Source organism: Astyanax mexicanus, chromosome 1 (assembly GCF_023375975.1).
Source record: "Astyanax mexicanus isolate ESR-SI-001 chromosome 1, AstMex3_surface, whole genome shotgun sequence".
NCBI lineage: Eukaryota > Metazoa > Chordata > Actinopteri > Characiformes > Acestrorhamphidae > Astyanax > Astyanax mexicanus.
Window position 1 is genome coordinate 80,689,944 of NC_064408.1, and position 24,170 is coordinate 80,714,113.

Here is a 24,170-nt window from a genome sequence, read left to right on the forward strand (position 1 = left end):
CTCAAACAGACTATTTAAAACGTTTTTTGTTGACCCAATGCTTTATTTTTAAAGTTAATGTAGTAGTTAAAAGAATAATGAATAAAATATGCTTTAAATTGGCTTTATAATACAAAAACAAAAAAATAATAAATTCAGTTCTGAGCTCAAGAAGTGTTACACTGTTTGCAGATTCTAAACAAACAACAGATCCAGTCAAGCATTCTAACAGAGGAAGAAAGGGATGGCTATTCCGTTTCCACAGAAACCCACAAAGAGTCAGAAAGCACTGAGCAAGTACTGCCTAATATCAATCCCTCAGTTGTCTAAGACAAAAAGATACTGAGTCAGCTCATCCAAACAAACTATCACATTCTTCAGAAAATTACCCAACTCCGCCCAGAAATCCCAATCTCGCAATCCAGATCAACTGTAACACAGACAGCCCTGCTTTCAACACAGTCTTGCTACTTACTCTGAATGAATATGTACACAGGATGTAAATGTATTTTATTTATGTTTACACACACATCTTTTATCTAAGTCTGTCGTTTCAGAGGGTTAGGGTTAAGATCCAGGAACACTTATTAATTAAAAAAGGGCAGAGCTGGATGTGCCTATGGGTTTACTTTAAGTATAATTAGAAAGCCACACATGGAGCACACACAAAGATCACAACTTGTTATCAGACACTCTGTCATCAAGGAGTCAAGAGTGGTTTTCTGAAACGTTTGTTATGATAGAAAATCATATCTGACAAATCCTAAACCTTTATTCATCGCCAAATGTGTTCTTTGAAGCAATGCCACAGAGGAATCACTTTTGGTTCCATAAACCTTTTAATTGAATGAAAGCTAGAGATATGTTTATGGAGCCTTTCACTGTAATGTTTTTTAGGAAACCAAAAGTGAATAGGTATTAGGGTTGCTGTTACATTACAGAAATGATAAATCATTACACATTGTCAAAATGATAATTCTTAATGGTAAACAATATTATGGTAAAAAGAATACACAAAATCATTTGAACACCAAGGTTAACCACAGAGGGTAGCATTTTGACTGTAATTTAATAACTTCTAAGTTGATTAAATGTTACAAAAGTGTATTCTAGTAGTTTATTCTAGATACATTTGTTAGTATGAAAATATTAATGGCAAAATCTTTGCAATAATTTGCAAATTTCACTGACAACTTCCAGGGTTATTATACTAACCGCCATCAATCTGGGCAGTCACAGATCCAGACCTACTAGTCACACTGGATATTCAGGCTCGTTGGAGGCTGAGGGAGCAGACTGAGTTATTCAGAATCTCAGGACTAACTAACAAACAATTTCTCACAGAAAATGCAAAACATCAGAAAATGATACAGCAGTGTGAGAACAATGAAACCATAAATAGACAAAAAAATAAACTAACAGTTTTTTTTCTGTGTCTTGTTTTGTGCAGGGCACAAAAAGCTAGGACACTTTTAACGGCTGCAAATGCATTATCAATCAGCCGGTCATGTGTTAGCACCCGAAGCCTGTCCTTAGAAAGGCAGGCCTGGCAGAACACTGTTGTTCTTCTAAAGGCTGTGAAGTAAATAAATCCCTGTTTATTTATTTTAACATAACAACCATTTCATCATAATTATTATTATTGGAAATATATATATATATTTTTTTTTTAAATACTTCTTTAACACAGTAAACAGCCAATGCTATTACAATTTGGGTAATATAGGCAGTTTTTTGTTACTGTCAAGAACACTTTGAGGCACTTCAACATTTTCAATATGGGTGGCTGCATTGAAAATGTAATAATAAACTTAATTTATATTCTTGTCTCCTTCTTCTTTTTCTTATTATTATTATTATTATTATTTGTCTGACTGGTTTTGCAGCTTGTCCCACAGTTCAAGTTATCTATACCATTCCCACACAGATTGTTTGGACTGAGTGTGTGATGTGGGTACACATTTTTATACAGGTACACAGGTACACAGTTTTTTCCATGCCTCAGATGTAACAAAGATACACTTATAACACCACAGCAATAACTTGGTAACACCATGGCAACCACTGTGGACAACTGCATAGCAACCCCCTGGGAAGCCACAGCAGCCATGTAATAACATCATTACAACTGTATGAAAGTAGAATCCACTTTACTTCCACAAATATTCTGTTTTTTTTTTTTTTTCGTTTTGTCCTCATATGCATCCTTGACCATTTCCAACAGTGGTTAAAGCGATCAGATTACACAATGCACTTCAAAGACACCCTGTAGCATGTTCACTCTTGAACTCATGTTGCCATCAAATCCTCATTATGCTACTAGAACAAAGTGGTAAAAATAAACAATCAGAACTGTATCAGGTTTATAATAGCTAATGCCTGAGTCATTCCAATATCCCTGGATTAAACCTGATCTAAACGAACAAGATCAGATTAGAACATCCACAATTACGATATGTTCTATTCATTATTAAGTGGTGAACAATGTAAGCAAACAGGGTGAAGCAGGGTAGTTACTGTTTATAGTGTATCTATGCTCGCAACAGTGCATATTATAATAACTCAGCTGACAGTCACATGTACACTTCGTAGCCTAAATAACACATGCAGTCTATTATTTTAGACAGTCTATGTGTAGTTAATGTCCTTGAGAAGTGAACCCATTGCTTGTTTCAGGCCCTAAACCTATCATTAGGCAGACGGGTTGGCAGCAGCTGGTGTGTCAATATGTTCCAGGGTGGGGGTTACGAGGGACATGGCAGGGGAGGTCTATCCTAAACAATAACCCCCTCCATCATGGCCTAACAACATTACCCCCCTCCTTGTCCTGTGGTAATGAGCGACTCCCAACTGGCTAATCAGACTGAGCACTAAGCAAATCTAGCCCAAATCTCATCCAAGGGAAGCTGAATCTTGCTGATGCTCCTCTTGGGAAAGGATATTAGATTAGGATCAGAAAGAGATTTGGTGACTGTTCGCCCTCAACCCCTCCCCAATTAAGTTAACCACTTTACCAAAGCACTGTAGCCAGACCTTCAGAATGGTAATCCACACCAGAGCGTGAGGTGCTGGCAAATTATATTTGCTAAAGGGGGAGGGACAGGTCCTTTTCAGAACCACCATCCTCTCAAACAGGACTAGAAAATGATCCATATGAATCCAACACACTGAAATAGTCTAGCACTAGCACAGGACAGTACACTACAGATAACACAATGGAAAGCAGGTAAATTCAAAACAATACAAAGCAACACAAGTACTGAATGTACGGAGCTTTGCTCACCCCTTCTGGGATCCAGTATTTTTAGGCTGCTTTGGGAGCATCTGTGGCATGCTTGCCTGCATGTCGTTGGCCGTCTCCATGTGTATTCTTGGCCAATAAGTCATGTGGTTCAAGTTGCCTATCATCACCGACGATCCTCACGCAGATACCCGACACCCTGCTGATGGCCAGCACTCAGCCTCCATTGCATAAGCACAGAGTGGAAACGGATGTCTCCATGAACCAAAATAAGACAAGAAGATCAGCAAGCAGATCCATCAGCAAGCTAATAAAGAGGACCCAGAAGATAAAGACGTTCAAGGCAACTGCTCTTCAGTACTTTTAGGACCTTTAAATGTTTAAAGCAACTTAAGAGAATACATACACTGAGTCATCCAAGTGTGAATGTTCAACAAAGAGGAGTTACAGTTGCCTCTTAGCACAGTAAAAGGTAGATAACCGTTGTGAATTTGCCTAACAGTTTGAGAGTGAACGTTCTCAGCCCTTTCCATCCCCCGTCAGGGCCACATGGACTCCAGAGGTTTAACCAAGAATGAAACCGTGTTCCTGCCTGCGTTATTCAGGAACACCCAAATGAAGCCATAGGCACCCCAGGGGTAATTATAGGAAGCTAGTCCTTCCACAGTGATGTATATAATTAGTGACTTGGGCCAGGAGATGGCCTGGTTCAAAACGAGAGGAATTTCCTGCAACTTGTTCTAGGTCACCTAAGCAGCTAATTTAGGTATAAAGGGGAGATTCTAAAAGACCACCTTGTGTATGAACAGAGATATTCCTGTTAACTGTTGACCAAACAAGGTTTGAGAAAAAGGTGACACTCCAAGGATTACATTTTACATCAGAGAAAAGTGAGGACTACTTAAGATGACAAGAATTAAACAATTCCATTTCAATTCAGTCTCCAGTGAGCTATATGTAAGAGAACATTAGTTTAAGGATGAAAGACAGACATAACATTAATAAAGGCATTTCAAAATCTAGTTCCCCTAGACCTCTCTGGAAAATAAATAAAGGAAAAATGTCCTGTGTTCTGAATTATTGCATATATCTGTGCAATTTAGGGTATAATCACACCTACATTTTGTTTATCAGATCTAAATCAGTTAAAAAGTTGTTCAACTCGGAACATTTTCCATTTTGGTTTGGTTTACATGAGAAAAAAAACACACAAGTGCAACAAAATGTATCACAACACATTTACTTGAGCACAATGTCTCTACTTATTGGTCAGAGAGAAAGAAAGTAAATACAGGAAGATGGTCCTGTGTTACAGACCGGCACATATTGCACTTTAGCATGGAGCAGCAGCAGAGACTGCATTAGTTTATAGCTGCACTAATTATCTGGGTAATAAATCAGATTAAACTACATCTGAACAGCCATGTAGCTTAAACTTAAGTGCATGTGATAGCTTTGTACATGTTTGACAACAAGGGAACAATGGCAGAAACGGCCAGTTATCCTTACATGCTCTGCTGCCTCCCACAATACAAAGCACACCTGACTGTGAGAGCCATTTAACCTGAAGAGTACACCTGATAGTTGGGTCAGATTGAGGTCAGATCATGTTCTCACTACAAACAAATCCCTCCAGAGATTATTTTGGACCTCCTCTCAGGGGTCTTGGTAAAGTTGCTTGGTCAGACCTGACATATCTGGCTTTAAGATGTAGATTATCCTTCATTTTTTGAATCAGGTGTGTTAAATAAGGGTTGACATTACAAGGGGATAAATATCAGAACCAGTATTATGCACCCTTGCTGTATGCCAAGGGTGTCCCAGGGGAAATGTTTGTAGTGAACCACAGGCCAAAAAGAGGTAAAAATATACTAAAGTTAAAAGGGTAGGGACATATAAAAATAAAACTATATTCTATTATCATGTAGTAAGGTATGATGGATTACAGTTAAAAGGAACAATCAGAAATTAATGCGAGTGTGTCAAATGGCTGCAGGAGTCCAAACATTAGATGCGAACCCGCTTGACACACAGGGGCAAGCAATGATAAGTCTTACTCTTTAACTGATCAGTAAATGTATCAGTTTGCAGTGTCCAAAATGCCCATGGTTAGCAAACCTTACTGAAGCTCAGTGATTACCTGTTTAGCAAAAAAAAATAGCCAGTTCAATCGTGTTCATGGCTGCAGGACACTGTTCGCATGCTGTCGTCTATACCGGGCAACCCGAAGCGTGAAAACAGGACTGGGGACTGGGTTCAGGAGGCTTAATCCCACACAGATTTCCGCAACGTACCACACAGTTCAAATAAGAACAAACTGCCTGAAGCTCTGCTGTCAAAACTTGCGTTACCTTAATACATGATGATACATCCTGATCATGTTATAAGTTACTACAGAAAATACAATCCTTAATGGTGCTTTAGAGGGGTAAATCTGCAGCAGACTAACAGTAGCACAATGGGCAGTCCTAGTCCATACATGATTAAGTCAAATCATCCCCAAATGCCTTACATCTGACAGGATGTTCACCAGACACTCCTTTCTACTTTCAGTTGACTGCACTTATCACACAGAGCCTAGCGCATGTTTACAACAGACAGTCTAACATACTAGCTAACCTGACCTATATTTAAAGCAACATCATGTCTGGAAGACTATACACTGAATTCACAAGTCATTTTTAGCCAATAGGATTGGGGATTCTCTATGCATCTTGGGTCACTTGTGCTGAGATTTGACTCAGAACTGGACAAACCAGAGTGACCCCAATGCAGGACATGTCCCCAGGCATAGACATATACTGCAGTCACTAATGAACTGGAATGAGGCTACCGTCTCATTACGCAATTCACTGGAGAAGAATAGCCAGCATCGGCATGAGCTGAGCATATTAAAAAGCAAATTATATAAAGTGTACACAGCCTTTGTTATATTTACAAAGATCATACAGAGACTTCATAACATCCATATGAAACAAGAGCCAAAAATGTATGGAACACTGGTCATTAACTTCTGTCTGTATAGTATCTTGAAGTTTGTCTATACCAGAAAACAGTATGCATGCCAGAGCATAGAAAAATTGAGTGTGATGGGGATAAACCAATTCCAAAGCATAGGCTAGATGTAGGCTAGTGATTATGTAGTGGCTCCCAAAATAACATCCTTTTCGTGTGGATTAGAGCTACTGTGTCCGCACACACACGATTCCTCCCGAAGGAAAGATTTCAGAAGAAAGAGCTTCAGAAGTACTGTAGAGCACCATGAGACATACAGAAAGAGGCTTATTCTTTAAAAAACGCATGTAATACTTTTATTGAAAGGTTTTGAAGACTGAGGACAGATCTCTGTACAACCTGTACTTCATTCTGTAATCTGATAGAAGTTAAATAACTGACATAGTGCTCCCTCACTATGTTTCGCTGGGAAAAAAATGGCCTTGCACATTAAGCTGGCACATCATATCCCAAATGCTTTTTTTATTTCATTTTAAAAGCCTTAATAAATATATCAAGCCTATAAGTCAATACAAACCAGCAGCCTGGTACCGTTTTCAGAAAGCACTCTGGCCTACTTCACTGCTCTCTTTCCTAAATCTCCTTCATCCACAGGATGGATGTTTTCTGTACCATTCAGTGATATCACAGCTCCTCTTCCTACGCAGTGATTACAGACATTTTCATGGCTGATCTGCCCTACTTCTGTGGCCAGCTCTCGCTGACTGCTTCAAGCCTGATCTCCACTAACGATAGCTTGTGCAAGGCTTTAGGAGGAAAACATTGCTTTTTGGATGCTCTGAGGCATCTCTTGGTTGTCACAAGCTTTAGCAAAAGCACAGTCATGACAGGGCCATGGACTGTGTGAGAAGCCCAAGGCTCTGGACATGACCTTGATCCTGCAGTCACAGATTCACTGATTTCACTGACGATAATGAGATCAATTAAGGTTCCAGTCCACGTGCCGTAATCAATGGGAATGAGCCAGAAGCTCATCAGCACGCCAGGCCTGAGTTGGCCTCCCTGAAGCCTACAGATCACCATCGATTCCCTCCACACCAAGGTTGTCCTGATATCACAGCTACAGTGACTTGACTTTGAAATGGAATGGGTAGTATCACAATAATCATAACCAAGTATCTGTATAGATAAGTCTAATTTCAAGTATTTTAAAGGTTAATGAAGAGGCAGTTAGCCAAGTTTGAGATCTTTTGAATTTTGTTGTGATTCTTTACTAGCACTCTCCTGATTATTTGTCACAAACAAAAGTACGTTGTTGAGTTTTTTTGCTACAAAAAAAAACTGCAGTTCTTGTTTAAGCATAAAATAATAAGGTGTTAATAGAAACTATTTAGACTGTCTCAATCTCATGTTAAAGCGAGGAGCTACAGAGTGCTAAAAAGTTATCACAAGCTAAAAAAACACCAAATAACTATTATTTACAACAGATACAATACTGTATGATACATTTCAATTCAACACAGTCTGACAGATTGTCAAAACAGGAATTAAAAGCATCAAAAGCTTATTTGTGCTATTGAAAACTAAATCAAGTGTTACCAAGCAGAATGATGGAGCTAGGTGAAGACAAACAAGCAGGGTGGGTGTTGACAACTGCACACTTAGGCCCAAGTCAGAACAAAGTGAGGGTGCAATGCTTTGTGGAAAGCGCAGCTCAAATCCCCCACTGCGCCCAGCACCAATTAAAAGCCGATGAGTGCCATAATGTACTCACACGGTTCCTACAGTAACCAAACCTCCATTGGGTAAACTGAAAATGCAGCAGGGAGAGAAAACCCACCCTGCTCATCAGTCAGCATCTGGCAAACAGGAGCAATGTCTAGCAGAGACTTTGCTGTATTATGATTCAAATGTGCACAGAGAGATGCAAATTTATACCCCAAGTCTGAACTAATTATAGAAACAAAACTAGGTCTTGCAATGATTTTTATTCCAGTGTGCCAAATGTTACCAGACTAAGCGCTTTGCATTTTGCTTTGTCTGACTCGTCCTAAGGCAGTTTAGGCTTGTCTTGTTGTGGCTGAATTAAGCTTTGGTCTTGTGGTCTACTGGACAAAGAGTCTATCAGCATGAGCACCAGAGGCACACAGGGAGGAACATCTGTCTTGTTGTTTGTCTAAGAGCAAATGCAGAAGTGCTAAAGGAGAACTTAACAACCCCTTGATCTCTCTGGTGTTCAGACTGGGCAGAAACGTCAACTTTACGAGCAGGCCACACCTCTGTTCTGCCCTCTTAATGTAATATGCAGTCTCACTGCTCAACAGAAAGATCTGCTTTGACAACCATGTGCATTATTATAGTCAAAATACATAAAAGTGAATATGAGAATCTAAAAACATTACCAGTATAGTCAGGCAGTTAGGAACAGAGGAGGGGAAATAATGAAAGAATGAGATAATTTGATATGAATCACTTTTTGGCCTGTTGTAAGATACCAAACTATGCAGCGCATACTTGGCAAAAGCGTTAAGAGTATACTCAGCCTTCTGATTATGGTACAAAACACCACCCTTAAAATAAACATAATCTTTCTATTTAGTATTTTTAGGTGTGACATTACTAGTGTTTTAGGTCTGGTCTATAAAGAGGTATCTTTAGGCCAAAACTGCACAATGACCAACATGCACAATGATCAAAAAGGCTACTTATGTTTGTGTTCAGCTTTAGCTAGTTTCTTTGTGCTATAAAACAGGCCTCAGTGGAAAAGAGCAAACAAAGAAAAGGCAACTGCCTCAATTCAACAAACTAAACCCAACAAGAACAGGAAATGCTCTACTTTTGTCATACAAGGCCAATTTAGAGTTGACTTCCTAAGATGCTATCTCAGGCTGTGCCTTGCTGTCTCAAAACAGAAGGAGCTGGGCTATTACTTATTTTTAAAACTTCTATCTGTATAGGCCATTTCATAACTGCAAGAATTTCATGAGTGCAAGAAGTGAACAGCAATGTTCGCAGCTCAAAAGCAACCTATAACCAAGGTTTCAAATCTTACTGTAGCAAAGAAATGGCCTAGAGCAAATCAGAACTTTGATTCTTTTGAAAGGTCAGTGATTGGTGCTGAGGCTTACCCTCCACGCTGTCAGAGCAGGATGTGCCTATGCCCGTGTCACCACTGTCCGAAGCGGCACTGTGACGTCTTCCACGATTACTGCTGGTAGTGGTGGAGGAAGAGCCCTGCCATGCTGAATCACAGCCTGGGACCCATCCAGGAGAGGATGTGCTCGAACCTAGAAAACAAACAGAGTACACAGTCACCACAGAGACAGTGCTCACAGCTACAAGAGATGCACACCAAACAAGAACAGCATGACCACTGGAGACAGAGAGAAGAGGTCATGACATCAGTTAAAGCATTCTTTTAAATGAGATAATAGAGGATGATTTAGGAAAATGAACTACTATATTACATTATAAGTTATCATATATGTACTATACCATGACACGCCATACCATACTCTACCATATAATACTGTATTTTGCCATTCTAAACTCTAGCACACTGTATTACAGAATGCTATAACATGTTATACCATACTGCACTTAGCAGGGCATTACACATGTTGTAAGGTGATATATCACAATGCAAAGTTGTAAAAATGTCTTTATTTTAAAACGTTTCTAACTGTTGTCTGTCTCGTCTGTGCTTCCTGGTGTTGTTAGCAAATCAGAGGCGATATGTTTGCATGTATGAATAATAATGAGCAAGAGCTAAAATCCTATTGTTTCAAGAGCATCCTGACATACAATAATACTAATAATAATTATAATAATAATAATAACGTTGCTTTAAGGTGCTAACTTGTTTGCCTTTCTTTTTGAAATGTGCCTACCAATGAACAGAAAGCTATAAATCCAAGCTGGTTTTACATCACTGCTGATATATAGTTTGATTCATTTTTATATGTCAAGAATTACTTTTTTTTTTTAGGTCAAAGTAAACCCTATGGCCAAACTGATACAGCTGTACTCTTCAACATCCACTAAATAATGACTAACAAGAGGTGCCCTCACCCTAAAGAAGCAAGTAGGACATTAAGAAGCAAGTAGGAAATGCTTGCTACATATCCGCAGCCACACTCGCTTAAGAGTAAATTCAAGAATTTCCCCACACATTCTGACCTCAGCTGCTCTTCATTAAAACACAGCAAGGACAAAAGAAGGACGAGTTCAGGTGTGGAACAGCGATCCAAACGGACACTCTTCCAATGGAGAGCATGTCCCCTTTATCTGCTAGCCTAATCTATTTTAGGGAGTAATCCGGTTAGGCACAGTCATTAAGGCTGTCTTCTTTGGGACCAGCCAGAATGCAGAAAAGGTACAAGGGCCTCTATTATAGGTACACTTACACAATCGTATTATTAGTATTTCAACATTAATTTTAGTATTAGTTTGACATCAAACTACATGGGCATTGAATGTGGACCAATTGCAGCATAAAACAATTAAATATAACTCAACCATTTTACAAATCTATCCTAAAACAGCACTTGCGTTGTGTGATAAGGTAGTGTTAGCTGTGTGTGGGTGTGGTGTTTCAGTGCTTTGAACTTAAGTGATTTACTTTAAACAAAAACAGCTAATTTTCTACCTTGGTAGAAACATACCAGTCCATTTTAATATTAGTATCCTTACCAACAAAAACACAGTATTATCTCATCTCTCTTTTAAGTAGGGACATTGAGTGTGGTTTGCAGATTACACACTGAAGACAAAGGCAGGAAAACAAGTTATCCCAAAGCACCTTTCCAACTTCTAACTTTCTCTCTTTCTCCAAAAAGTCAGTGTCAGCAAAACCTTAGCCCACCAAATTATCATTAAAGCTTTCGCTGGGCCATAAATCAACAAACTGTACAAGCCGTGCAGCTAGCTTTTTGCCTTGGGCGACAATACAGCAAGGCACAGCGAGTTCATTCAGGAGTAAAATACTTCAGATTTTCAGCATACTCTTTCAGGTCAGTCAGAAATGTACCTATCACTGGGGTAATACACCACCCTAGTACCAACCTGAAGTTAACATCCCTCTGGCTCTGATAGACAGAAATGAATTTGAATCCAGAGAAGAACACTGAGAATAGCTGAGGTGTGCCCCGCAAACTGGACTACTTGTCCATCTGGAGAAATGCCTTCTCACTTTACTTTTCGAAAGACTTCACCAACATTGTCCTGAGACAAGCTTTCAGAAAATTAATAAATCTAAGAGGAGTGAGGGGTCTAATGTAGGGCAGGGCGATATGAACTAAAACTAATATCTCAATATATATATATTTTTTTTTAAAAAGGTGGTATACAACATATATATCACTATTTTTCATCCTATAAGGTAACAACAGAAAGACACTTCTGAGACAAAGCTACATGTACCAAATTTCAGACAGGCACTTACATAGGCTTTGTATCAGTAAGCGGGAAGGTAAAGTTGTGCAGAGATAAACTGGGAAGTCTCATTTTAAATCACAAATGAAAATATAACGATAATTCTTTAAAGCTCAACTTATCGCCCAGCCCAGAAAACTGTGATGCAAATAAATGCTCTAAATGACTATTTTAATTTGGGAAAAAGGTTGTCCGCAGTTTATAGAATAAAACAACAATGTTAATTTTACACAAACATATACCCATAAAAAGCAAAATCAGAGAAACTTAAGTGATCTCTTAATGTTTTCCACAGCTGTATATAGATAAAGAGGTATCTTCCAACAAAATATGTACAAGTGTTATTAAAATTAAATTATGCTCCTTTACTTACTAATGGAGCTTAAGAGGTTTTTAAGCTATATGGAACTGTCAGAACTGCTAAACTGTGTCTTAAACCTGGATTTAAATGTAAAAACTAGAGTCTGTTCCAGAGGTTTCTATCTGGTCTTGGCTGACAGAGTTATTATTACACAGTAGCAACTGTGGGCTAACATATGTAAGCCATATAGGTTATTAAAATGCAGTGGTATTTTGTTACTTATTGGTATAAATTGTCTTTTATCTGAAATGTTTACAGCGTTAAAGCTAAGCGAGCTAAAATAACCATAACGTTGGGCTACAGACCCCAGCGCTCTAGCTGTGAGTCTGTGACAAAACCTCTAGAAAAGACTGAGGCGCAGGACAAGACACGTAGTCTTATCTATCTTATCGAGTAAAAATGATTAAAATCTTAACATAGCAGCGCCAGTGAGAGGTTTTCCTGTGGTGGGGAGACGGAGACAGTATGTAAACTTCTGATTTATCTCCGTTTATCGTGTTATTTTACTATGAAGGGGAAGCTTATCATGTTAGCGTTAGCCAAGCTAGCTAACCCCAGCGGTGGTGGTAGCAGCGCGGTCTCTCAGCTCAGCTCCAGTGAACAGAAGCTGCTGGCGCTAACAGGCTAAAGCTGTTCAGTCTGTTAGTGTGAAGACTTTAACGTTACTGTAATAACTAACAATTATTTATTGTTACCCGCTTTCGGTCTCAAAACCACACACACCACCCCTGAGAGCCACACAGTGTTTAGCTAGGTTCGAGTCCCTCAGGAGCTGCGGGAAGGCTGGAGGCTTTTAGCCCGAATGCTAACTCCACTGGCTAACAATAAAAAGACCGTTACAGCCGCGCGGCCAGATTTACCATATTTACTCCACACTGGATTTTAATCCTCCAAACGAATACAGAGAGATAAACTAAAACAAGCACATCCTGAACATCTTACCTGATTTAAAAGCGTCCAGTCCGTCCTCAAACTCGCTCCTGCCCCACATCTCGCTCGATTTCATGAGCTTTTTTCCCTTCTCTCTGTGTCTCTGAACAGGCGAGCTGTTTTTCTCAGTGCAGAGAGAGAGCGAGAAGTCCCCAAAATCCCTGAACCCAGTCAGACGGGTCTGAGGAGCACTCGAGCTAAGTCAGGCTAAAATCCATACTGTCGGTAAGACACTGCACACATACAGCTATTACAGCTACAAACCATAAAAAAACAATAAATAGAGAGAGAACGGGTTCCTGTTTCACACACAGAGAGACCCCGAGCTGTGAATCACTCGTGTGTCGGAAATCTATTGAACTAGAGCCGACTGAATCTCTCCAGCGACCGCATTGCAAGGACGTGGTCTCACACACTCTCTCACTCACACACACACAGATACACACACTCTCTCTCTCTCTCTCTGTGTCTCTCTGAGAGAAGGCGCAATCTGAGCTCCCGAGCTCCTCCCACTCTCCTGTCTGGCTGCAGACCAAGGACTCGAGGGAACCCGAGGCCCTGAGTTTCTGTACCTGAGTAACAGTTCACACATGTGAGGAACTTCCCCCTGAGGATCTCTGTGTGTTCAGTGTTCAGCTCCACAAAAACACACACTGACTCAAACACAGCAAAACCCAGTCACTCAACTCTTGGCACTGAGAGTGGGGACTTCTGCTCTGTTATAATGGGCCACAGTCACGAAAGTTGCGCCGGAGCTGGATACTTCAACAAGACAACGACCCTAAACACTAAACTCTGCTCAAAATCTACTAAAGCATTCATGCAGAGGAGCAAGAACAACGTTCTGGAATGATCATCTCAGTCCCCATAACCGAATATTACTGAAAATCTGTGGTGTGATTTAAAGTGGGCTGTTCATGCTCAGAAACCAACAAGCTTGACTGAACTGGAGATGTTTTGTAAAGAAGAATGGTCCAAAATACCTTCAACCAGAAGCCAGACTCTCATTAATTGAAAACTACAGGAAGTAGGGGTGTAACGGTACAGAAAATGTACGGTTTGGTTCACGCCGCTGTATAAACCCCACGGTTCAGTACGTTTTGGGTACAGTTGGTGAAAAAAATAAATAAAAAGCCTGGACATTCTGCATAGCCTCACTTTTATTAACCTCATAACAATGGAACTTCATTATGAACATATTTTATTTTTCACTCCTCTGTATGTTTATACAAGTTAACAGTAGGCTACAAACTGAAACAAAAACAATGTGCTTTGAAAATACTTCAGTAATGGCTTGGGACCTGTCTGACTGATCTCAATGAAAGGAAAAAGCAGTTAGGTTGAACTTACTTTACTATTAGTTCTTGATTCTTGAGTTCTTGATGCCGCTGAATATGCGTTAAACCTGCGCCACATCCTATGCGTATCAAGTGATAATGCACTAGTTCTGCATGTGTATTTAGCCCAATTTATACTTCTGCGTCAAACCTACGTCAGAGCCTACGCAGAGTGTGCTACACAGTAAAGCAAGTTTATACTTCTGCGTGCGCATATCACAGGCTCTGCGTCACTCTGCAGTTTAAACCGCGAAGGCGGGAATGTGTGGGCGGGAACTCGAGGCCCTGCGGACCAATCACAGCTGCGGCTGTCCACATCACGAAAAGCATAGTGCCTAAACTGGGCTTAAAGATGTGCTTTCACAAACATACCCTATAGCCGACACGCAGTGCCTACACAGCATTATGTTCGGTCCACCACTCGCTCTCCAGGTAGGACAGGTCCTCTAGCTCCTGTGTGTCTTTTCCACTCTTTTCCAATGCACTGTTTCCAGTCACCATACTCAGCTAAGTGTGCTCAGAGCTAAACTTCTCAGTGCAGGATAAAAGTAGCAAATTTTTTCTTTTTTTCCCTTTTTGAACATTTTAGCTACAATTACATCCCGATTTCCCACCCAGCCAAGGGCCAATAAGAGTTCTAATGCCTCGTTTTGTCTACATCGGTAACATTATTAAAACTGCAAATACCTCTGGATAAGGGAGGCCGCCAAACATCATAAAATGTAAATGCCTGCCAAACACACCAAGGCATTGACCCCCGACACAGCTGCTCCAAAGGAGTAATTTTATATTTGGCAGAGTAAAGCTAACTTTATAAAGAAGATAAAATAATGGAATAAATTATTTAGTTATTATTAAGTATGTACAATCATGCGTTTATCATGATTTATCATACTGTTCTGAGAACAACAGGCAAAGTGAGCTTAAAACAAATGACAAACATGTATTCATAGGCTGTTTTACATCCTTCATTGCTGATTCGGGTAAGTATAAACGTTTTAGTTTTGACTGAAACAAGCACAGATCTTTCAGACTCTTTTTTTGCTCTATTTTTTTTTTCAGATTGTCTTACCTGAGAGTTTATTACTTTAACTTAAAGATTTACACAGTCTTTGCAAGTTTTTTAAATGTAAAAAACTGTATTGGAACAATTACCTAGAGAAAAATTAATTAAGACTGCTATTTACTGCCGGAATTCACAGCAGATATTCACTCTCTATTTTAAGGTTGGGAAACAAAAATAGTAACCAGTTACCATTTATATTCCTTAGTGCATTCTTTCCAGAAGAATTTCAGCTAAACTATTTAAGGGTCATCAGCACCTGTTCTCTGACACAAGGTGATTAGCTGTCGGAAGTATTTCAGGTTAGAGAACTGACACCTTGAGAAGAACACGGTTATGCTCCTTAAATATTTAAATACTGAAGTGTCTTGCTCAATAACTACATGTAACACAATGCAAAATAGTCCTTTTGAATGTTAAGGGAAAATGTGTAATCATTTATGGTTGGAAACATTCAAAAGACCTTTAAGGTATAAAAACAGGTCAGTTTAGCTACAGTTCAAAAAGCAGTGCTGTAAGGAAACCACTTTTATTTCACTAAAAAAATCAAGTTGAACGAACCTCTCATATAATGCTAAATCTCAGTAAATATATGTATTTTTTATTTTATATTCCGCCCTACTTTTATAACTTAGGGACATGCATGTCATTACTGATTAATAATCTCGAAATGTTGATTTAAGAGTTTATAAATAGGGCAGTCAATATGGCAAAAATATAATTCCACAATAATTTAAGACATTTGATGATACAATATCAAAGATATTCTCATGAACAGGACTTTTAGCACAACTAATCTCAAAGACATTAAAATATTTTATTGCCCACTTTGTTATAAATGCACTGTAGGAAAGTACCCTCTTAAAAACGTCTTGTTAGAAATAAGAAGCCTTATGAAAGTACTTACTGTACATTTGGCTGCATTTGCATTGTGTATTTGTACATTTATAAAGTAAAAAAGTACTTGTGTTTTTGTTTAATTTGGCAAGTGATATGTACTTTTCAAATGTGTTGACCTTTCTCACAGATCATTAGTCCATAGGCATAGCTATGAGGCAATCTTCTGCCATGAAGCAATACAACTTTTCAGCTCTAAAATGAAAGGACAGAGAGAACATTAGAGTCCAGTTTGCCCAGCCATTGAAAGACTTTCTTTATTTTGCAATGTCACTGTCCAGTATGGAGACTGTCCAAAATATTGTAAGCAGACAGCAATGAGCTTCTGCAGAGGTTTCATATAACATTAAATTCACCTGACAGAGAAGGTGGTGCAGATTAGAAAGCTAAAAAATAATATGCTGTGTTTTGGTTATTTTGTTCACTTTCCTAAATGCATGCCCTTACTTATACAATTTCACCTTAGGTATAATGTGTCTTTAAGTTATTATTTTAGAAAATGTTATATTTCCAAAGACTAATTGAGATGTTGTGAGTTAGGTAACTGGTGATTCCACAGGAGTCTAAGATAGCATTATTGGTCACACTCACTCTGGATGGTTCCCTCTCTCCCCCATTGCATCCATTGTATGGTGTGATGCTAACTGGCATGACAACTGCAGGTAAACACAGTCATAAGCTGCCACTAAAGACTTGACAGTTTATATTTTCTAAGTGTGTTCAGCTGTCCAGAGATGTTGCATTAGTGGCCCTTCATGATGGGTTGTGTTAGACTTTACCCTTTTAGTGCTAACAAGGAAGAACTAGTCTAAACTGGGGAGAAAATATTTTTTAAAGCAAAAAAATCTACAGTATGTGGATCCTATACCCCTAAACTAATCTCATATTTCAAAAAATCCTCTCATTCCCAGATCACTAAATCATTTTTTTTTACAACATCTGTATTGCAAAACAGAGAATGTAGTTTGGACATATTTGGCATTGTTGTTGCTTAGTTCCTCTTTCAATGTAAAACCCTGTAAAACTGTGTCCAGTTATTAATAGTTAATTGGACATTTTGTTTTTACAGAATAAACATTTAAAACAGTAAATATTTTCTGGAAGTTAACTCGTAATGCAGATGGAAGCTAGCAATGTGATGAGCTGAATTTACAACTTTAATTTGCTCTAGATTCAGCATCAACACACATCAACAATAGCCCTCTTTCACACAAAGAAGAGAGAGCATGCACACATAATTACAACATTGTTCTGGTTCAATTACCCATGAGCCCACAATTAATCAAATACTGCTCATTTAGACTTGCATTCAAGTGCAATTGGTGCATAAAAAAGCCAATTCAACACATACAAACACATGAATTGTGCATCAGTGTTAGTGACACTATAAAAGATCATTGCAGTAAATGATCTCCTTGAAGCAATTATACACACAGGGCACAGAAGAAAGCCAGCTCCCAAACCTCGGACAGAACAAAGTCTTGATGTAAAAAAAATATATATATTATAATTTAACATATTTTTGTGATTTTCACCTGTGAGGAGGTACAATTTGCTGGTGATCAGACAAATTCAGATCCATACATTAAAATCTATTTGATACAAACTAATTTAGGCCAAATATAAAATTGATGTTGAAATTGATATTGAATTTATGGATCTGGATCTAAAAATATATGGATTTCAATTTGTTTTTTTATGTAGCAAATTTTATTACCACACAGGTTCAAACCCAAAAAGCATAATTAAATTCCAAATGTATAAATTACACCTTTAAATGTTTCAGCTGTATCACAAGCCAGGTGACTTTTCCTCAAATATAGAAAGTGACTACATTTTTGGATGTGTAATAAAAATATCCTGCAGATTTTTGCAGAAATACTAAAAGTGAGTCTCCTGAAAACCCTGATACAAATGTCTTCAACTAAGTCAGCTTTGGACTACCAGTGAAATGCTTTACAAAAGATAACGCCATGGGAGATTGCATAATAGTCCCCGTTTACATTATTAATCACATTTATTATGTGTGCCTTCTTGACAGCTGTCAGGAAAATGCCCTGACTGCACTTCCAAAACAAGTTCAGTGGAGAACTCCTGTCGAGCTGTACTTTCCTTTAAACTTACATAACATGCCCAAAAGCCATTACTGTACTTCCAGTATTTAAACATCCATCTACAGCGCAGGCTGGGTCTTGCTAAATGGCCACCTGTGAGTTTGGAATCTGTCCCATGTGGGTGTGTGCAGACACGCATTGAGCAGAGTGGGAATCCTGGCAGTCTAAGACAGTACTGACTGTCTCCACCACAGCAGCAGCTCTGGACAGCAGCCTCGGCCCACTCGACTGACACAGACAGACCACCCTTCACCACCCAGCACAAAGAACACACTCTGCTGACTACAATCCTACTGCTGTTAGTGCACAGCCAATAGAACCTCCCCATCCTTATTACACGCACCAATCAGTGGGGCACATTATGGCCTTTAGTGACACCTGCGGAGTGTCAGGGTGCTCACCATCAATATAACCATACAGGCCTGTCATGATAATTCAACTTATTGTACGTTATTTGCATATTGCTTATTATGTTTCACTTAGTAAGTAGGGCTTATTAACATGACTGTGTGCATGCATACAGACTTTGTTTAAACAGTGATTTCATTTAATTTAGAACATTTATAAAATGTTCTATTCCAATTCCAATATCTGCTTTTTCTTAATATGTACAGATTCAAAGCTCTGTAAAAAGTGTGTTATTGCACTATTATTCTATTATATTATCATCATAATATGACAACAATAATGTCTATCATTGTTATTTATGGAACAATATAATGTTAAAACAAAAATAGTTCTTGTAAGAACACTAAAACTATGACAGGCATGATTAATCAAACTAAGAAGATAGTAAATTTAGTGCTCACATAAACTTTTTGCACCTGCACCAAACAGGAACACCTTTATATCATGCTGCACTGATGCACAGATAAAAAGCAACGATGCCTGAGCTCTGTATGGAGCTCTTTAAATTACTGGACAATAAGAAAAACAGTAATAATACATCTGCGTAGCCTTTTTAACATGTTTTACCAGTATTTTATTTGCACCTTCACCTGTCCCTTTACATTTTATCACTGTGTGTGCCTTCTCCAGATATAATTCAGAAACTAAAAGTGAAGTGACCAGATGTAAACAGGGTCAAAACAAAACATATAATTGCACATGATGAACTAAGAACACTTTCACAAGGAAAGATACATTTCTAAATCCAAATGGTCTATATAGAACCTTTTCCTTTAGTTTAGTACCCTTGTAGAACCATTTTCATAGAGTTTAATTAACATTAGGGTTGCAACAAATGGTGTGGAATGACAAACAAATGGGGCTTGTGGAGTGATATGCTCTTTGTTAACGCAGCAAACATGTCGGTTGTAAGAAAACTTTTTGTCAAGTGTCAGAGAATGACCCAAGAATGGCTGTTTGCAGACATTAATCTCTTTAAAAAAGTGGCAAAATAATAGAAAACTTCAGTATTTTTAGGTCTTTGGCCAAATGTTGCAATTTTTTTCTGTTTTGTTTTTGGACAATTTTGAATGTGGTTTGTCAGGCATACCACATTACATGTTTATTTGTATTGTCTCAAGATATAACCTACATCTTAAGGTTAATATCTGGTCCAATTTAGGCCCAAATGTTCTGTTTTGTTTTTGGTCTACTGAAATCACAAGACCTCAATTTTGGCACCCCAGTCTAGATTATTTTCCTTCCATTAGTCCATTTCTGTTGTTTGTTTTATTGTGCTCAGATTGCTCAGTTGCTGATACAGTATAATTGATTTGACAGTCTTAGAAAGGACAAAATCCTTATGTCAGTCCCCAATTAATAACACACTGCTATTGCTGCTTTTAGTGATGCACACAAACTGCACAGTAAAAATGCTAAAACAACAATTCAGTGCCAGGAGAGATAACATTGCAATTAACACTAATTCTACTGTATTTGTCATCAACTCAGCAAACAGGCCTTTCAGTCATGATGAAAGATGATGTTTTGGTGGAACAAAGCCGCCTTTTTGGCTCCCGGCCCTAATCTCAGAGTAATGAGCACTATCACTACCAACAAAAACAAAACATTTCCTCTGGTAGGAGGGGGTCAGCACGGTTCAGTGTTTGGTGTTCCACATCAAACTCTACTTTAGCAGTAACTTTAACAGTATTTGATACGTAAAATTCCCAGCCACTGCCTGGATATATGTGTCAAGCGAGACCTTAAGCCAACAAGGCGTCCAGAATCAGTGTTTTTAAGCATGTTATCGAGCTCATGCAGGCATGCAGCAACCCTCCACTTCCTGTCTCATAGCCAGGAAGCCAGTGGCTCTGTGTGATACACACTGCTGCCATAGCACCAGAACCTCACAGAGGCCTCTGACACTGCAGTACACACAGTACTCAACAGCAAGCTCCTGCTCTTATTGACCGGTATACACTAGACTGCGTTCTCATTAACAGTGCATGACCAGAGGCAATAAATATAGGATTAAATAGCCTATATTAGTCTTTCCAGGTCAATAGACTGTGACTCTGATTATACTGCTGTACCATAGATTCTAATAGCACAGCATTTTCAAATCAGTAAAACACACATTGTAAAAACATGTTCTAGAGTTTGGAACTGGTGTAAAATGTTTTTGTTTTTGAAAATCTGACTTTGTAAATGATATATGTACTATATATGATATATGATATATGATATATGATATAAAATTTCTGTTTGTATATCTCTCCTATAACTACAATACTTTCTCAATTAACATCATTTCTGCAGGTCCATTTACCATTACATTTTAATTTATTTGAGAAATGTTTGGGTTTTTCAGTTTAAAACTATGGAGGAACCTTTAGGGTGCTTTGATGATACTTTATAAAAAGTTTTTTTTTAATGTTTTCTGAAGGTTCCATAGATCACGTTAAGGGGTTCCTTCAGTTTCAAACTGAAGAAGCACTTTATTATAAGTTAATTTAGCAACATATACTTTTTAACAGTGTACAGTAGAACCCTGTGGGACCCCACAAGCAATGCTGAACTAGTGGTTATCAATTAATTGGAATAATACATCTTTAAAGTTCAAGGGGTTTTAATCTTTCCTACGTCTTTAGCTTTGCATTATTTAAAGCATTTGAGCATCATAAAACCCAGTTTCAATAAAACTACTTAATTCCACTCAGGTTTGATCTTTTACGTTGACAAACTGACCACCCCTTTTTATCAGAAAAAAGTAGAAAAGTAGAAAAAAGTTAAATATACAGATGCACATTAGTGTAACTACATATCTGCTAAACCCCTTTAAAATCCAAGAGCCTAAATGTGCCCCCATACCTCAATTCCTCTCTCTCCTAATCCAATAACTAACATACTAGTCTCATATTAGCTACTGAATAACACACCTAACTGAAGTAACTCTCACAGTGTGCTGCAGTATCTAGATCAAGTTTACAAAGCTCTACATGTGATCTAGTCTCATACTGTGGACTCAGTAAAGCAGCTTGTCACCAGGTTTAACTGTATACCACGAAACAAAAAAAAAATACAAACAAATACAAAAATTGAATTAGACTTACAATTGTGCTTCTTCATCAGAAAGGCGCATAATGCAGAAGCAGCGGGAGGAAGTGGAGATGGTTGAGCATACGTTAGCTAAAGTGAAACTCGGCACAGGAACTCTCTCAGCCAATAAGCACACACACCACCTATTACACACACTTTTTAAAACCACATGGTGTAAATATCTATGACTCCTCAAAGTAGAGTAATTGCAGTGGTGTGTGGTTTAGTCTCTTAAAATCATTGATATCAGGGGTATTATTTAGCACAATTATAGTTCTGCAACAAATATAAACAACACATTTCTGTGAAATATTTTAATGTTTTAAATAAAAAGTCAGACTTTCTAAGTGTAACTAAGAGAACAAAGTGACACATGATGCAAAATAAAATGTGTTGATTTCTGTGTATTAACTAAAATTACACAAAATAAAACATTTTATATGTATCGTAATTGTTGCACATGGCAGACGTATGTGTTCTGTAGATGATTTGTTCACTTATTTATAGGCTACTTACAAAAACTACAGAATGTGACATTTTGCAACATAGGTGTCCAATGTGTCCAAACCTTTGATTATAAATGCATTTATATATTTTTTTTTTATAAGATGTGGGAACTACATAATTTCACTGGTGTAAAGTAGTATTAACCAATTGTTGTAGGAAACCTAAAAACAAGATTAAAATGATGTGCATATCTTGCAAATCCTATATTTAATTAAAAATAGTACAATACCAACTCTTATATAAGAAAAAAAGCTTCAAATTTGTATTGGGTTTTGAAAAATATATACCATTTTAAATTTGACACCTGCAACATATTTCAAGATATTGGGACAGAGTCGTGATACTGCTGTCTTGCATCACCTTGTGTTTTTAACAACATCCTGTACCTAACTGTAACTAAGGAGACCAATTTCTGTACTTTTGACAGTGAAATGTGAAATGTTTTCCAATTAATGCTTGAAACAGGATTTCAGCTTAATACTACAGGGTTTCCTGTGTCATATTTTCCATTTATTAATGAGTCAGGTGTTTTCAGTGAACTTGGGCTGCAAGTAAACCACTTTAGCACCCAAACTCTTTTTTCTACTTTGGTGTAACATGTGAAGAACATGGTTTAGCATTGTTGTGCTGAAATAAGGCCTTCATTGAAAAAGATGTTATCTGGATTGCAGTATATGTTGTTCTAAACTCTGTTTATATATATCAGTCAGCATTACTGGTGCTTGTACAGATGTGCAAACCATACATGTCACACCATTTGCATGTACACCCCCCCCCTCCCCCCCAATACCATCAAAACTGCTAACTTTCAAGCAGATCACACACTAGCATCAGGCTACAGCTAGCACACAAAACTATCCAAAACTATACATAAAGTAGCATAAAGCAAATTTTCTCCCAACTAGGGCTGCAACAACTAAACAATTAAATGTATTTTAAATTGAATTTTAAAATAATTTATAGCTAATTAAATAATCGATTAATTACACCTATGTTATTATACACATAAGTACAGTTACTATTCCTTCATGTGGGACAGTAAGCCAATCAAAGCTGTGGCAGTAAAGCATCATTAAACTGGAAGCATGTTGCAGCCATAGGAGAAGGAGATTCATGGTTGGCTCATAATAGATAAATCGAATAATCGATTATCAAAATAATCATTAGTTGTAGCTCTACTCCCAACACAATGGATCCAACTAGTCAGCTGATTAACAGCATATTATTGCCCCATTTTCTCATTACCCATCCCACTCAGTAGGACTATACCCCCTATCACTAGTGATGACCCAACACACCAGGAGGGTGAAGACTAACACATGCCTCCTCCGATACATGTGAAGTCAGCGCCACCTCCTCTTTTTAAACTGCTGCTGATGTAGCGCACTCGGAGGAAAGCGCAGCGACTCGGTTCCGATACATCAGCTCACAGACGCCTCGTGCTGATCGACATCATCCTTTGGAGTGATGTGGGGAGAGAGCGCCATCTACCCACCCAGAGAGAGCAAGGCCAATTGTCCTCTCTCAGGGCTTTGGAAGCTGATGGCGAACTACATCAACAGGATTCGCAATCTCTTTAGCCTGCTGGACCACTCGGAGTCCCAAACAGCCTATTTTTGAGTTAAGTGTGTTATAAAAGCATTACTAGATAGTTGATCTAGATGGTTGACTTTGGACAAAATTGTGTGTTCCATCAGGACAAGGACCCCCAGCACACTTTCTCCAGACCTCAACCATTGTGAAAATACGGATGAAACCAAGAAATGTACTTGTACAGATCTGAACTTACATACTCAACCAGAATTCTGCCTGAAGCTTGTTAACAGTCAAGGTGCAAATAAAAAAAAACTTTCAACCAAGCTCA

The 24,170-nt window shown here is 38.3% G+C and overlaps 1 protein-coding gene across 2 annotated transcripts in view; it reads right to left on the bottom strand.

Moving 5' to 3' along the window:
- The window catches only part of cep85l (centrosomal protein 85, like), a 79,247-nt gene extending 57,382 nt beyond the window's left edge, over positions 1-21,865 (bottom strand). The window contains exons 1-2 of one of the 2 annotated variants that reach the window (XM_007255378.4): positions 21,814-21,865; positions 9,304-9,462 (exon numbers count right to left, since the gene is read on the bottom strand). In XM_007255378.4, coding sequence (XP_007255440.3) covers positions 9,304-9,462; positions 21,814-21,829 — 175 coding nt within the window. In that variant the 5' untranslated portion in view covers positions 21,830-21,865. Of the gene's footprint in view, positions 1-9,303; positions 9,463-12,911; positions 13,377-21,813 lie in introns of those variants that run through there. The other variant, XM_007255377.4, reaches the window with a different exon arrangement.
- Positions 21,866-24,170: the final 2,305 nt, after the last annotated feature.